The sequence below is a fragment of the Myotis brandtii genome, unplaced genomic scaffold (genome assembly GCF_000412655.1).
Source record: "Myotis brandtii unplaced genomic scaffold, ASM41265v1 scaffold410, whole genome shotgun sequence".
NCBI lineage: Eukaryota > Metazoa > Chordata > Mammalia > Chiroptera > Vespertilionidae > Myotis > Myotis brandtii.
Genome location: NW_005365764.1, coordinates 1532229 through 1548287, shown reverse-complemented (window position 1 = coordinate 1548287; position 16059 = coordinate 1532229). Strand labels below are relative to the sequence as shown.

General features: G+C 54.0%; 1 protein-coding gene across 1 annotated transcript in view; it reads left to right on the top strand.

Annotated features, from left to right (window-relative positions):
- Window positions 1-9708: 9708 nt before the first annotated feature.
- Window positions 9709-16059, top strand: part of LOC102255000 (chromosome unknown open reading frame, human C1orf127) — a 20766-nt gene continuing 14415 nt past the window's right edge. Inside the window, 4 exon segments of the mRNA XM_005873475.1 lie at window positions 9709-9724; window positions 11247-11387; window positions 13620-13759; window positions 15466-15609. Of these exon segments, the coding sequence (XP_005873537.1) occupies window positions 9709-9724; window positions 11247-11387; window positions 13620-13759; window positions 15466-15609 (441 nt within the window).

Sequence of the window (16059 nt, the reverse complement as noted above, 5' to 3'; positions counted from 1 at the left end):
GGCCGCAGGCCGACGCTCTATCCACTGAGCCAAACCGGTTTCGGCAGCATATATGTTCTTATTTTCCAAAAGATCTTTCTTATTCTCTGATTTCTCCTTGATTATAGCAACTGTTCATAGAGATAATTGATTTTTAGAGAGAGGGAAGGGAGAAAGAAACATCGATGTGAGAGTGGAACATCGATCCACTGCCTCCTGCATGTCCCCTGCTGGGGATCTAGCCTGCAACCCGGGCATGTGCTCTGACCGGAAATCGACCCAGGGACCTCTTGGTTCATGGGTGGACGCCCAACCACTAGGCAACACTGGCTGGGTTCTCTTATGTCATTATTTTCCCTTCTTATTCCCAATCCCTTTGCCCTTCCACCTCCCTCCCAAACCCTCATTCAGGTGTTTCTGTGTCCTTTAATCTGTGCGTGTCCTCAGCAAAGACAGGCATTTATGCAGCGTGTACCACATTATTCCGGAACAGGCATGGACAAGCCCCCGGCCAAATCCGGCCCATTACCGGATTTTGTACAGCCCCCAAACTAAAAATGGTTTTGACATATTTAATTAGCTGAAAAACATCAAAAGACAAATATTTTGTATTATGTGACATGGATATGCAATTCCAGTGTCAGTGTCGGTCCATCACTGAGTTTCAGGGTCCGCGGCCACGCTGGCTCGCTTACGTATTGTATTGTCTGTGGCCGCTCTCAGGTTGCAGTGGCAGATCGTATGGCACGAGGTCTAAAATATTCACCACCTGGCCCTTTACAGGAAAAAAATTGCTGGCCCCTGCTCTAGATGTTGGGGGCACACTGGTGAACATACATTTTTAGTTTATATAAAAAGAATGATGGTTTAACTTGGGGAGGTGTATATACTTCACCTTTCGATCTGGAACTTTTGGGAGAAAAAGGGGAGCCACTAATTATGGGGACAGCATGGGGCAACCTAGTCTGCTCCCGGAAAACTAGGCCGTATGTCACCTGCCCTTAACCCTCATCCTGCCCAAGATCCTGTGTTGGCGGTGCCTTTAGAATTTATCCAGGGGGGAGACATACACCTTTAGGGCCCGAGGGCCAGATCTGGGCCACAGCAGTTTTTGTACAGCCTGTCAACTAAGTTTTTAAATGGTTGTGTGTGTGTGTGTGTGTGTGTGTAGGGGAATCAAAAGGAGAATAATAGTTTGTGATACATTAAAATGATATGAAATTCAAATTTCAGCATCCATAAACAGTCTTGTTGGGGTAGCCACACCCCTTCATTTGCATATAATCTAAGGCTGCAACAGAGACCCTACAATATCTGCCATCTGGCCTTTTACAGAAAGGCGTGCACGCCTGCTCCGGGTGATTCGACCTGCTGAGGAGCATTCTCCCGTGTGGCTCCCACAGGGACTTGCTTGTTCCCCGTGGATGTTCCTTGTTGGTCCCTGGTTTACCGGGGGACCCGGAGGGAGAGCGTCTCTGAGATCTATCGAAGTGAGACAGCTGGCGTCTGGAGGGGACACACCTCATTTCCCTCCTCTGTGTCGTCACCATTCCTAAGCCTTTTCCATTGTTCACTAGACCTTTCTCCCGTACAGTTTGTAGATGCGTTCATTTAGTCAAGAAGTGTCAGTTTCGCTTCCCCAGGGCTCGGGACCCTGCACTGGGGACACAGCGAAGGGGCAGAGAAGAGGCGCTGCCCTGGGGGAGCTTACAGTCGCCACGCCCTCTCCGCGGAGCCCTCCCCAGCGCTTGGTGCCAACAGCTGTTGACGTCCTCAGCACCATTCTCTGGTGCAGATAACATCACCTCCACCTTCCAGGTCAGAGCCAGCTCAGAAACAGGGTGGGTGTGCGCTCCAGCCCGACCAGTTGGGCGCCTCTCGCTCCTGTGTCTGCAGTTTTGCCAACACTCCACCTCTCTCATTTCCGCCTTCCTGATTTTTTGCTATTCTGATGAGCGTAAAGTGCTCTCAGGATGTCGTTTTAATTTGCATTTCTCTGATATCTAGTGAATTAGAATATTTCAGGAATCTGGGCTCTTCACTCTTAATTTGCTTCTCGAAATCAAGCTGGTAGATCTTCTAAACGAGGGAGGTGGAAAAAAAAGTTGCAACAAAAAATTGGCAGACGCCCACGTCTGCCGCCCTCCCTGCCACTCGAGGCTTGTGTTCTAGCGAGGGACACACAGATCTTGGCGTAATGTGCTTCATGCCAACCACCCGGGGTCAGAGTTCAGGCCACTCACCGGCTTCACTGTGACATTTTGCCAATGACTGGCCATTCTGGGCCTCTGTGTCCTCCTCTGTAGAATGGGGCAGTACCGGCCCCTGCTGCTTGGGGTTGCTGGGGACTTAAAGTGCTTGGTATGTAGAAGGTGCCACTGAATAGGAGCTACTGGCATTAACCCTGGTGTAGGGGTTAAACCAGAGGGCCTCCCAGGACCCCAGGTAAATCATGTCAGTGCTTGGTTATTCAGAGGGAAATTCTGCGGGACTAGAGCCACCACAGGACCCAACAGTTTATGGCAGGAGAGAAGCGTGTGATTGTCCACGTGACTTCAGGAGCAAATGCTAAATGTCAGTCAGAAGTTTGTGAAAGGAGAGATGCAACCCACCCCCTGCCCAACCCAATTCAAGAGCCTCCCGAATGCTCTGTAGCTTTGGGTGGGCCCAGGTCAGAACCCCCCCTTTGGGGGCAGGTTCCTTAAATGGTGCTTCTCAGCAGCAGGAACACTGCCCCCTCCCCCACGCCTGAAGGAAGATGGTAAAGATTTGCCTTTCGGTCCAGAAGGAGAGGGAATGCCTCCCTAAACGGACTCAGTCAGTTCTCATGGAGCCAAGCAGAAAGCCATGTTGCCACAGCACGACTCATTGGCCACTCATTTCCTGCTTCCCAGGGTGCGGTGTGTCTCGTGACTGACTGATCAGGTTGCTTTCAGCAAGGCTGGTCCAGCTTTGCTTAAGTGCCGGTCTCCTCGCCTGTAAAGTGGTGCCAGGTCTCGCTGAGCCGGGAGAGTGGAAGGGCCCGACAGCTGCAGTGAATCTGTTTTATTAATCTTTGATCTCTCACTATCAAAGGAACCCCGGGAGTGGGTCAGTGGTTTCTGCGTTTGAGAAACCGGCTTAGCAGGTGTGAGAGCGCTAAGTTTAAAAAGGATTTCCCAACTTCTCATTTGCAAGAGAGGGAGGGTGTTCATAAATAAAGCCCCGGTGAAACTGTGCGGGGGCTGCGATCCGGCCAATTCCCAGGCTTCCGATCAATCCCGTGAAAGCAATTTTGAAAATGTGATTTTCCCAAATGGAGAAACGAAATCTGAGCTCAACTGAAAGAGCCCGATGACACTGCTTTCTCTGAGACTTTCCACGACGGGAGCCCCTGCTGTGTGCGTGTGTGTGTGTCAGGGTGTGTCTGCAAGGGCATTAGTAAGGGCTTTTGAGGGGTGTGCATAGGAGTGTGTAGCTATGTGTGTGGGAGGAATGGAGTTTTGGTTTTCAAAAGAGAGAAGAGCCCGGCCGACGTGGCTCCGTGGCTGAGCGTCGCCCTATGAACCAGGAGGTCATGGTTCAGTTCCTGGTCAGGGCACAGGCCCGGGCTGCAGGCTCGATCCTCAATGTGGGGCGTGTAGGAGGCAGCTGATCAATGATTATCTCTCATCACTGATGTTTCTATCTCTCCTCCCTTCCTCTCTAAAATCAATAAAAAATATATGTTTTTAAAGGGAAGGAAACCTACTTTTCAATCCCTGTTTCCTCTTCTTATTTTAAAGGTTTGATCAAGAGGTCGGGGTGGTGCTTGCGGGCTGTCGGAGTTGAGAGGTGGTGCCCTGGCCTTCGCGTTCCTGTCTGAGCCTGTGAAGGGCCCGGAGGCCGGGAGGCCTGGAGGCAGGAGTCCCAGCGCAGCGCCACCTGCCGTGTGCCCCGCTCCTTCGCTTCTGGGTGTCACCAGGGCCTCCCGTCTGTGCGTGACAGGCCTGCTGACAGCCGCCTTCACACCCCACGGGGTCCCGAAGCCCAGCCCCACGCCTTCCCAGGCGCCCGTGACAAACCCAAGCAGCGTGGGGCTAGGGGACCCGTTAACCCGCAGAGGGAGGAGTGAAAAAGAGGAAGAACCCCGGACGGACGGAGCACGAACCCAGCACGCGAAGTCGAATCCGGGTGGTGGGTACCCGAGTGCTCCTTGTGCGCTTCTGACTTTTCTGTGTTTGGAAATTATCGTGATGAAATGCCGAGCAAGGGAGAGACCCAATGGGAAGGTGTTAGTCCAACACCCCAACATTTTGATGTGACGGGGTCCTGGCCACAGTGAGGACAGGAACAATCCCTTTCCGTAGAGACAGGCCTGCCCCGAGCCTCCTTCCAGCCCAGGCCACTTGCAAGAAGCCTTTGGAAAGCTCCCGGGGTGGGAGCAGGGCTCTGAGGGCAGCGGGAGTGGCCACAATAGCTGCTTGTCGCCAGTTCCCTGGGGTCTTGGCAGGTCACTGTGGGGCTGTGTCCCGAGTTGTGTGAGGTTTGGCACCTGAAGACAATGGAGGCAAAGGAGAGGATGAGGGGGCGGGGAGGGTGGCCGGGAGGCGGCCTGGGCGCTCTCCCTCCCCCCAGACCCCCTCAGCCCCGGGGCCCCACCCACTTCTCATGGATGTGGGGGTGCGTGTTGGGGGCTCAGCTTTGGGGATGGAGTGCCATTCCTCCCAGGTTCCGGGGTGGCCCCAAACCCACATCTTTCAAATCCTCACGGTCTGCCAATCTTCATGGGGCTCAGAGGCCTCAGGAGCGGAAGGAGGGGGCCACCTACCTCCCAGGTCCCTTTGCCCAGCTTCCCTGAATGTGACAGCAGAGGCAGGGTTCCCTGGCGAGGGCGGTGCTGATGCAGGCGGCCACCCCTCCTCTGTTTTATTTCTGTGCTGGGAACTAGAGGAAGCCCCCAGCCTTTAGCAGGTTAGCATCCTGGTGAGCAGGTTAGCATCCTGGTTAGCAGGTTAGCATCCTGGTGAGTAGGTTAACACCCTGGTTAGCAGGTTAGCATCCTGGTGAGTGGGTTAGCATCCTGGTTAGCAGGTTAGCATCCTGGGAGCAGGGGAGGAGCCCCGATCAGCCTGCCCCCGGGGAGAGGGACACTGTGGCTTTTGAATTCAGTGAATGAAGTTAGGCCATGGGCAGCCGCCTGCTCCTCCCCGCCCCTCCCCCTCAAGGCTGCAGGCTCAGTCAGACGCCAGCCTGGGAAATGCCAACCCGCCGTGGGGAGCCCAGGGCGTGGCCGCTGTCCTGTACGTCCCACGCAGGAATGCAGGGCCTGAGGAGGGCAGCCTTAGCGGGAACCCCAGCCACCTCTCCTGCCCCTTTAAACCCAACTTTTCTTATTTGACATTTTAAAAAAAATTGAAGTCTAACACATACAGAAAAACATATCGATCTTGATAAAGGAGCATTGACTACCAGACAAATAGAAAATGCACAGGTGTCAGAGATTCCGTTTAACTCATTAACGAATGAGGGAACAGTGAGAGGTACATTCTGTTACCGTTGGTTGGGAGGGTGATCAAGAGTAGACACAGCCCTGGCTGGTCTGGCTCAGCGGTTAGAGCGTCTGCCCGCAGACTGGAGGGTCTCAGGTTGGATTCTGGTCCAGGGCATGTACCTCGGTTGCAGGCTCAGTCCCCAGCACATCGGGACGTGTGTGGGAGGCAACCAATCCATGTGTTTCTCTCATTCTCTCCTCCTCCTCCTCCTCCTCCTCCTCCTCCTCTTCCTCTTCCTCTTCCTTTCCACACTCCCTAAAAGTCAGTGGACACATAGAGGCCACCAGGAACGCTGGGTGAATTCGCTTAACGGATACAGAACTGGTCCGCACCCCTCGGTCAGTCACCGCCTGCAGCTCCTCTGGACACAGTGCATTTTTCTGGACCAGAGTCACTTGCAGCAGCATCAGTGCACTCAACAGCGTCCGGCCTTGTCCAGCAGCTCCAAGGCGGTGGAAGGTTCACTGTCCGCACCCCTCGGTCAGTCACCGCCTGCAGCTCCTCCGGACACAGTGTGCATTTTTCTGGACTAGAGGCATTTGCAGCAGCATCAGTGCACTCAACAGCGTCCGGTCTTGTCCAGCAGCTCCAAGGCGGTGGAAGGCTCACGGAAGAGAACCCTGGAGCCGCACCAGACACCAGGTTCCGTGGGAGAGACCCAGTGGGTGTGGAGATCCATTTCAAGGCCTCTCAGCTGCCCCCTCACCTCTAGGGTTCGGCCCAGTTCCCAGGCAGACGCCCCTGTGACACCCCCGGGGCGAGACCCAGAGGCCAGCTTTGCCTGTATTTACGCTCCTCCGTGTCTGGCTTCTTTCTCTCCATCCAAGTGCCTCTGAGATTCATCCTGGTGGTCGCACAGGCCAGTCGTTCACTCCTTTCCATCCACGTGCAGAGGCCCCTGGGCGAGGAGACCGCGTGTCCATGCGGCTGTGGGGGGCCTGGCGTGGCTCCCGGTTTTAGGAACAGATGGTGCCGGGGAGCCTCCTGGGCACGTCATTCGGTGCCCACGTGCTTGGCTTCCTGTTGGGTGGGATTCCTGGAGGTCGTGGAGGGGAGGCGTGGTTAGTTGTAGTGGCTTCTAGCAGGTCCCACCATTTCCACCAGGAGGTGGGCGTTTTCTCCCTCTTATTGTTGGTCCCTCCTTCCAGCTTCCGGCTCCAGGATGGTTTCCTGAACTCCCCTAAGCCTTGGGGACCTAAGGAAACTTCCTCCCCGAGAAGTTTAGGCTCCTGCCTACAGTCATTTGTATGTGTTTTAAAGTTTTAAAATTTATTTTTTGTTAATCTTCAGCCGAGAATATTTTTAGAGAGAGTGGAAGGGAGGGAAGAAGGGGGGAGAGAGAGGAACATCGATGTGAGAGTGATACATCGATTGCCACCCAAATGCACCCCAACCAGGGCCGGGGATCGAACCTGCAACCCAGGTACGTGCCCTTGACTGGGAATCAAACCCGAGACCCTTCGGGGCCCAGGCCGACACTAACCACTGAGCTGCACTGGCCAGGGCCCTAAGGTCACTTAAAAATAACTACAGTCTCAGCAGCCAGCAGGATGCTTTCAAAGTGCAGGTGGGAGAGATCGGTCCCTCCCGGTCAGAGATCGCCAGGGCTCTAAGTGGTAGAGAACCTGTAGTGAAGCAAACAGCCTCGCCTTTGGATGTGCAAATGGAGGGGAGGGTCAGCTGACTTACATCCCCTTCTGGGGAAGAACCCAGCTGCTGGCTATTTGCAAACCCATCTCAACTCTCCTCACCTGCAAATGCGTCTGTCCTGTGATCTCTCCTTTGAACTGGCTTCCCTCATTAATAATGAGTTGAATAAAATCTTTAAGACCGGTTCGTTTTTTTAAAAAGTATTCTTTTTTAAATTTTTAATACATTTTTATTGATTTTAGAGAGGAAAGGAGAGGGATAGAGAGATAGAAACATCAATGATGAGAATCATTGATCGGCTGCCTCCTGCACGCCCCCTACTGGGGATCAAGCCCGCAACCCAGGCATGTGCCCTTGGCCCAAATTGAACCTGGGACCCTTCAGTCCGCAGGCCGACGCTCTATCCACTGAGCCAAACCGGCTAGGGCAAGACTGGTTCATTTTTAAAAATATTGTTATTGATTTCAGAGAGGAAGGGAGAGGGCGAGAGAGATGGAAACGTCAATGTTGAGAGAGAATCATTGATCGGCCGCCTCCTGCACGCCCCCTACTGGGGATCGAGCCCTCACCCCTGGCATGTGCCCTTGACTGGAATTGAACCCCTGGACCCTTCGGATACTCTATCCACTGAGCCAAACCAGCTAGGGAAATATTGGTTCATTTTTTAAATCAATATGAGAGTCATAATGTTACTTTTAAAAAAATCTTTTAACACTGACCTTCCCCAACCCAGCCTTTCTGTACCCCATTGCTGTGTTCACTTTCCTCAGGGCTGGGTCATCGTCTGCGGCTACTTTGTTCATTTATTTCTTTACTTGGTTTTCGTGGGTCTTTCCCTCCTGTCCCGGTCGCTATGCGGAGCAGGAACTTCAAAAGATAATGGGCCGAGGGAAGGGAGGTAGATCGGCAGCCGCCGCCCGTGCTGGGGTGACACCACCCCTTCCCTGGGCCTTCTCTCCTGCGGGCCGTCCGTCCGTCTTGTCTGTGTTCGCCCCGTGGCGTTCCCATGGTCCTCCCGGCAGGTCACACGAGGCCAGGCCAGCCCCCACTTGACGTTCCTGACAGGTGAATAAATCATGCTTTTATGGCTTGCGTCAGGCTTGGGGCCCGGCAGACTGATAAGCAACCGGTGAGGTTGGGTAACCTGGGAGGTGAGAGAGCCTCCTGCAGGAGCCGGCTCTGGCTCTCCGCCCCCCACAAGGACCTGGGGCTCCGGGAGGCCAAGAACTGTGCCAGGGTCAGGGCGGGGCCCGGCTCCTCTGACTCAGAGGTCAGCCCTGGTTTCAATAGTAAAAACCAGCAGGAGCCCGTGGCGTGTGCCGGGCCTGCCAGGGATCCGTGTCCATGAACTTACCCTGACGGCAGCACGGCTTCCAGACGAGGAGGCCGAGGTCCGGGGAGGGAGCGACTCAGCTCCCACAGCAGAGAGGCCTGGAGCCGGGGCTTCAGCACCAAACGGAAGACACTAGAGCAGCGGTTCTTAACCTGTGGGTCGCGACCCCTTTGGCGGTCGAACGACCCTTTCACAGGGGTCGCCTAAGACCATCCTGCAGATCAGATATTTACATGACGATTCATAACAGTAGCAACATTACAGCTATGAAGTAGCAACGAAAATAATTTTATGGTTGGGTCACAACATGAGGAACTGTATTTAAAGGGCCAGAAGGTTGAGAACCACTGTGCTAGAGGAACCGCAAGGACTTGCTGGACATTTATTCCAAGGCCCTGAGCTGAGGGCTTTACATGCATCGTCTCATTTCCTCTCCTTTTTTTTAAAAATATGTTTTTATTGATTTCAAAGAGAGAAAGGAAGGGAGAGGGATCGAGAGATAGAAACATCAATGCTGAGAGAGAATCATGGATTGGCTGCCTCCTGCACGCCCCCTACTGGGGATTGAGCCTGAAACTCAGGCATGTGCCCTGACCGGGAATCGAACCGGCGACCTCTCAAAGCACAGGATGATGCTCAACCAACTGAGCCACACTGGCCGGGCTCATTTCCTCTGCTTGACACCCGATGAGGGGGTGCTAGCACACGCAGCAAGGCGCAGGCGGTTCAAGACCACCCTTGCTTTTGACACCAACTTAAAGTTCAAGGGTTTCCAATAATTCACTGGAAGGATACAAAGAGCTCAGAAAAGCCATCCCACCCATGCTTACGGTGCGTTACAGTGAGAGGATGCTGATTCAATCGGCCAAGGGAAGCGGGGCACAGGGCCGGACCCAGGAGACGTCCGTGCCAGTTGCCGGTTGTCCTCTCGCCGTGGAGTCGTGCCCACAGCGCTGACTTCTCCCAGCCATGCCCAGTGGCAATATACAGGCACACGCCGCCTAGCGCCGGGTGCGCTCTGAGAAACGGGCCATTCGGCGATTTTGCTGCTCTGCGAACGTCACAGAGTGCGTGCCACTCCCCCGGTGGCACAGCTTACCACACACCCAGGCTGTACGGCCAGCCCGCTGCTCCCAGGCTACAGGCCTGGACAGCACGTTCCTATACAAAACAACACGAGATTAAATCAAGTACAAGAGAAGACGATGCCATCAGGGGCGCGGTAAACGAGAGATGCATGAGGCTGCAGGTGCCGCACAACTTACTGTTTATAGCAAACTTTAAAAATAGATTTTATTGATTTCGGGGAGGAAGGGAGAGGGAGAGAGAGAGAGAGGCATCGATGATGAGAGAGAATCATGGATCGGCTGCCTCCTGCACACCCCCTACTGGGGATGAGCCCGAAACCTGGGCATGTGCCCTGACCGGGAATCCAACCCGTGTGGGACCTCCTGGGTCATAGGTCGATGCTCAACCACTGAGCCACGTGGGGTCGGGCCAGGTCTTGTTGACTTTTTTCTTTTTAATCTTCACCCGAGGATATTTTTTCTATTGATTTTTCAGAGAGAGTGGGAGAGACAGAGAGAAACACTGATGTGAGAGAGACACATCGATTGGTTGCTCCCGAATGCCCCCGACCAGGGCCAGGAGCCTGCAACCCAGGCGCATGCCCTTGACCAGAATCGAACCCTGGGCCCTTCAGTCCGAAGGCTGACGGTCTATCCACTGAGCCAAACCGGTTAGGGCCGGGCCCTGTTTACTTTCTATGATCTTCTCGGTTGCCCTCCGGAGACTGGGCTAGAGGCAGGGTGAGCGGGTGGGGGTGTCACCAGGGCACTGCATATGCCTCCGACCTCTGGCCTGGGCAGAGGTGTGCCCCCCACCCGGAGTCCTCAGCTGAGCCGCAGCGCTGCCGGAATGCTTGGCATGATCTTCTCCGCTTTTATGAGTCCAGGGACGTGTGGCCAAGTTTCCACCCCGGCGCCTGTTCATATCTTTTAAACCAGTGATGGCGAACCTATGACACGCGTGTCAGAGGTGACACGCGAACTCATTTTTTGGTTGATTTTTCTTTGTTAAATGGCATTTAAATATATAAAATAAATATCAAAAATATAAGTCTTGCCAGAACCGGTTTGGCTCAGTGGATAGAGCATCGGCCTGCAGACTCAAGGGTCCCGGGTTCGATTCCGGTCAAGGGCATGTACCTTGGTTGCGGGCACATCCCCAGTGGGGGGCGTGCAGGAGGCGGCTGATCGGTGTTTCTTATCTCATCGATGTTTCTAACTTTCTATCCCTCTCCCTTCCTCTCTAGAAAATCAATAAAACATATTTAAAAAAATATATAAGTCTTTGTTTTACTATGGTTGCAAATATAAAAAAATTTCTATATGTGACACGGCACCAGAGTTAAGTTGGGGTTTTTCAAAATGCTGACACGCCGAGCTCAAAAGGTTCACCATCACTGTTTTAAACCGCAGGTGGCTGTCGTGTCTCTGCTGTGCAGACCCAGCCCGGAGCCCCATGTTCTCCGCGGACTCTCCCAGGCAGTGGGTGGCTGTGTCCACAGTGACGGGCTGAGGCCGGCCAGGGGTCAGGTGACCCTCTTTTACCAGCAGGGGGACACGGCATTGGGCTCAGTATTGATCCCGGATCACGTGTGTTCCAACGTTCATCCGGTTTCTCTGACACTCGAATTCGTTTGACCGAGCGAAGAGCTGGAAAATGATGGTGGGGGTGGTTAGGCCCCTGATGGCTCGGTTCCTTCTCAGAAGTATCTTCTCATTCAACAGACAAGGCCACGTGCTTCTCAGACTCTATGGCCCTGAGGGTCCCCAGGAGGCACGTGGAGGGTGTGAGGCAGTGTCTGAGCAGAATCCTGCCCTCGCAGGTACGGGCCAGTGGTTGGCTGGGTAGGGCCTCCTCCTAGGGAGAGACGGCCATATGTACACCTCACCCCAGGGCCTTTGCACTGCCTTTCCCCTGCCTGCAAAGCTCCTCCCCCATGTCTCACAGCTGATTCCTTCCTGTCACTCAGATCTCTGCTCAAAGGCTAGCTCTCCAAAAGCCTTCCTGACGCTCTGTCTAAAGCGGTCCCAACCCACCCCCAGTCACAATCTCATCCTATTCGCTTCTCAGCCTCCATCACTACTTAACATGACCTACAAGTGTTCGCCTGCTTGCCATCTGCGCTCCCCCGCAGAGGGCAGCTCTGTGAGGGCGAGGCCCAGGAGTCTCTGGTTTATTGCTCTCTCCCCAGAACCAAGAACACTGCCTGGCACATAGTAGACACGCAACAAGCATTTGTTGAATGAACGAACATGTCCTTGGATGTGGGGCCACAGGGGTGACTCTTACCATGTGAAGTGGGGGGCCACCTCATGCTTGGTGGGGGAATCGCACACCTAAAATAGCAAAAAACTAGGGGATAGTATCGCCGAAACCTCTCAGCAGGGGCTTGCAACAGAAAAAGCGGGAAGCGGTGGGTGCCGCCAGGTGATTACCTGGAACCTTCCGGAGCGGACGGGAGTAGAGAGAGGAGCAAACTGCCTGCTTCCCTCTGGTCTCCATCCGGGGCAGTAGGACAGGCCCCTGGAATTCCTCTTCTCTTTTGCACAGAAAGAGACAGTGAGGAGAGGGGCTTTCCGACCTCTCTCCGAGGCCAGGAAAACCTCCCAGAGCCCCTGTTCCTTCCAGAAATCCACGGAGCGCCTTCGGGGAGGGGTGGGGCCTACATCGGTCTGGGAGGGTCAGCTGACCGGTGGCCAGCCAACCTGTGACGCCTGGGGAGCAGCATTTTTTTTATATTAAAAAGCCACTTTTCTTGGAGAAATGCGGTGGATACATTAAGCTGTCGCCTGTTCTTTGGAGAGCCGTTATTAATGGAAAACAATAGATTAATAGTTTTAAAACGCATGTTCAATAAGTAATTTTTATGGCTCTGGATAGAGCCCATTAAACATTTCTGTGTGTTATTATAAAGAAGTTTTAAGCGTAAAATCATAAAGTCAATAATCAGAGAATTAGTCACAGCGGCCAGCCACAGGCCATTAGTTTCAGGCGCTGTCAGGGACACCTGTGGCTGTGGGAGGTGGGGCCGGGGACACGCGCCGCCTGCCGCCTCCCAGACACTGGAGGGGCCGGCAGGCAGGTGTGAGCGCCGGACGCCAGGCAAATATTTACGAAGTGCAAACGTGAGTGCAAACCGAAAACGATCCAGGTCAATTTGCACATCGCGGGCTCAGACACTTTATTTCCCCAGCCGCCCTGGGCCAGGGGCGAGCCTCCAGCTCCTGCTAAAGATAGAGATGGAGGCCGAGTGCTTTTAAAAGGAGAGCCGGTCGCCGGAGACGCCCCTCAGAAAGGATTCCGGAGCCGTTTTCTGAAAAATGGCGCTTTCATCTCCCAGCAAATACACAACCGAGTCAAGCGTTTGCGAACGAAACGGTGGGCTTTTAAAAAACGACTTCTAAAAGCCATGACAACAGCGATACAACGAGTACAAAATAACATTGAATGTAAAGAGTAATTTATCGTTTAAACATTTTTTAAAAAAGTAAAACAAGATAATTAGGGGAGCTTGAGAAAATCCAAAGAAGATAATAGAACTACCCATAATCTCTCTACCCAGAGATGTTCTGTTTCTGTTTCATTCCTTCAACAAATGTTTATTGCGAATGTTTTATGCCCGACACCGCTCTGGGCACTAGGGAGGCAGTGATGAACCAAACAGACACTCCTGGCTCCGTGGAGCTGGCATTGGGGGGGGGGGGGAGCTACAGCAACAAATATAATAAGTAAAGTAGAAGGCGGGTTAGAAGGTGTAAGTGCTCTGTAAGCAGGGGGCAGATAAGAGGGTGGGCCTCATGGAGATGATATTTGCATTAAGACTTGAAGGAGGTGGGGAGTGAGTATCAGGTACCTAAGACAAGGGAGCTCCAGGCAGGGGGAGGGCAGTGCAAAGGCCCTGAGGCAGGTCTGTGCCCAGCCTGCTTGATAAATAGCTGGGAGGCTGGTGGGGCTGGAGCAGAGGAAGGGAGGTGAGGAAATGGTAGAGGAGGTGAGGGGCCAAATCAGGACTTCGGCTTTTCCCAGGCATGAAAAATGGAGAGGTTCGAGCAGAGGAGGAACATGATCTGCCCCAGGTTTGAAACCGATTCCACTGGCTGCTGCGTCCCCAACTGCTTGCATTTTTCTTGTCAAATGTGATTACTTCTGCATCCTGATTCCCGATGGTGACTTCACTTTTTAAGCCGGATACTCGGCCTGCTTGGTGCAGAAGGAGGTGGGTTTGGGAAATAGTTCCCACAGGGACACCTGATGTCTCTTGGGAAGCTCCCATTCAGGGAGGGTGAACGAGCTGAGCCTGGGCACGGAGGCCGAGAAAGGCATCTGTGGAGATGGAGCGAGAGAGACAGAAGACGGGGGAGAGCCAGGCTCTGTGCTCTAGAAGTGGCTGGGCATAGGTAGCTCTCAGAAGACCACTGGGTGTGTTAACCTAGCTCAGATGCTGCCTCCTCCAGGCAGTCTTCCTGATTGTTGATCACTCCTCCTCTGTGCATTGTACCTGCCTCTATCTTTGCAACTGCCACCCTGATTCCTAACACAGCCACCTCCTGCTGGATCTGGGAGTGTCTGTGTTGGGAGGGCACACCCAGTGTTTGCCTTAGGGTCTGGCACACAGTAGGTGCTTAGCAAGTGCTTCATGCCTCGAACACATGGTGCTGCCAGATTCACAGAGGCTGACCGACCTTGGAGCGGATGGGGCAGAAGCGTCAGGGCCTCTCCCTTGCACTCTGGCCCCTTATGTGCTCCCAAGACCAAATGACTGGAAAGTTAGCAGAAGTAAGGTTGTTGTTTGTTTTTGAAGATGCCCTTCCCTCAAACTGTAGGAGCTTCAGGCCCCACACAACCAGGGAAGGCTCAGGGAAGCAGGTTTCAGAGCTCGGGTTCGAGGGGTGCCCATCAGAGGGGGAGAGACGCTTCTTTGGGGGCCAGGGCGCCAGGGCGCTGCCCTGATCCAGGCAGCAGCTGAAGGCCTGTGGGGTGGGGGCGGGGGGTTGTAGCTCCCTGGGCACTCTTGTTGCTTAAACTCACTGCCTGGCTCCTGAGAGGGTTCAGACCGCCCCAGGGAGCCTGGAATTTCCCCTTTCTCTTCTCTTCTCCTCACCTCCATTTCCTCTTTCCTTCATTTCTTTTTTTAAAAAAGTATGTTTTTATTGATTTTAGGAGAGAGGAAGGGAGAGAGAGAGAGAGAGAAGAGAGAGAGGAGAGAAATATAGATGAGAGAGAAACATCCATCAGCTGCCTCCTGCACACCCCCTCCTGGGATTGAGCCCGCTTCCCGGGCAGGTGCCCTGACGGGGAATCGAAACAGTGACCTCTTGGTTCATGGGTTGACGCTCAACCGCTGAGCCACGCCGCTGGGCTTCCCTCCATTTCTCTGTCCTCCCTCCCCTGACCAAGCCCAGAGTTTCTCCCGAGGGGGCTGTGGTCATAGTGGGGGAAGAACTTTCAGGAACTATCCGGCCCCTTCTCCTTCTCTTCCTGTCTGCAGTCACCTTCCGCTTTGACGCCTCCACAATCCCCATCCGCACTTGGGCTTCGTCATTTACCTACTCTGAGCCTCAGCGGCCTCATCTGTAAAATGGGCATCAGAAAGCCCACCCTATGAGACATCTGTGAGGGTCAAAGGAGACAAGGTGTGAACACGTTTGTCACCCATCAAGGGACGTTCCGGCACCGGTCTTTGTTCTGTCCGACAAATGTCCCCCAGCCGGGAGGGCTTCCCTGGTGGGGCTGGACGGCCAGAGCCCGGAAGCCGGACCCAGGTTCTGCGTCCCTGCCGCTCCCTCCCTCCCGTCCAAGAGGATGGCCAGCTTCCCGTCAGCGATGCTAATCATATTGCTGTGCGGAGTCACTGACCTCTAACTGCGGCCCATTAACTGTGCTTTCCTCTTTCATTTGCACGTGGATTTGCCCCGCTTCCAGAAAGCAAATTACAGGCTGGGAATCAGAATATTTCAGAGACGGGTGAAGGGGTTGGAGCAGAGCGACCGCTACATAATGAAGTGCCCAGTGTTAAGGTCCAGGCCGGGCCAAGAGAGCGGCCACTGCCGACCCACATCCACGCAGGTACCGACTCGGGGCCTGGGGTGGGGGGGTGGGGCACCCCAGGTTGGCTTCTCTCTAGAAGCCATGGCTCCTGAGCCTCAAGGTGTGGCCAGGCTGAGCAGGGGCAGCTGGAGGTGCGGCCTGGCACCTCTCACCTGTGGGCCCTGCTGGGTGTCTAGTTCCATTGGGCTTTTGTCTGAGCAAGTTGGGAGGAGGTGGGATGGGGTGGAGGGACATTAAAGGTTTGTGGACTAATGTTCTTGACGTCCCGTCGTAGCTGGCCCAGGGGACAGCAGGAGGATGGGACTATCACCAAAGCTGCAAAGTTGTGTCCTTGTGTCCTTTCTCTCGATGCTTCTTGCCCTGGGTAACGGGAAAGGATTATAGACTTTAGGTCGGAAAAGGACCTCAGACGAAATCAGGTGAAATGTCTCATTTCAAAAGGAAACAGAGGCTTCTCTCCAAATCCAG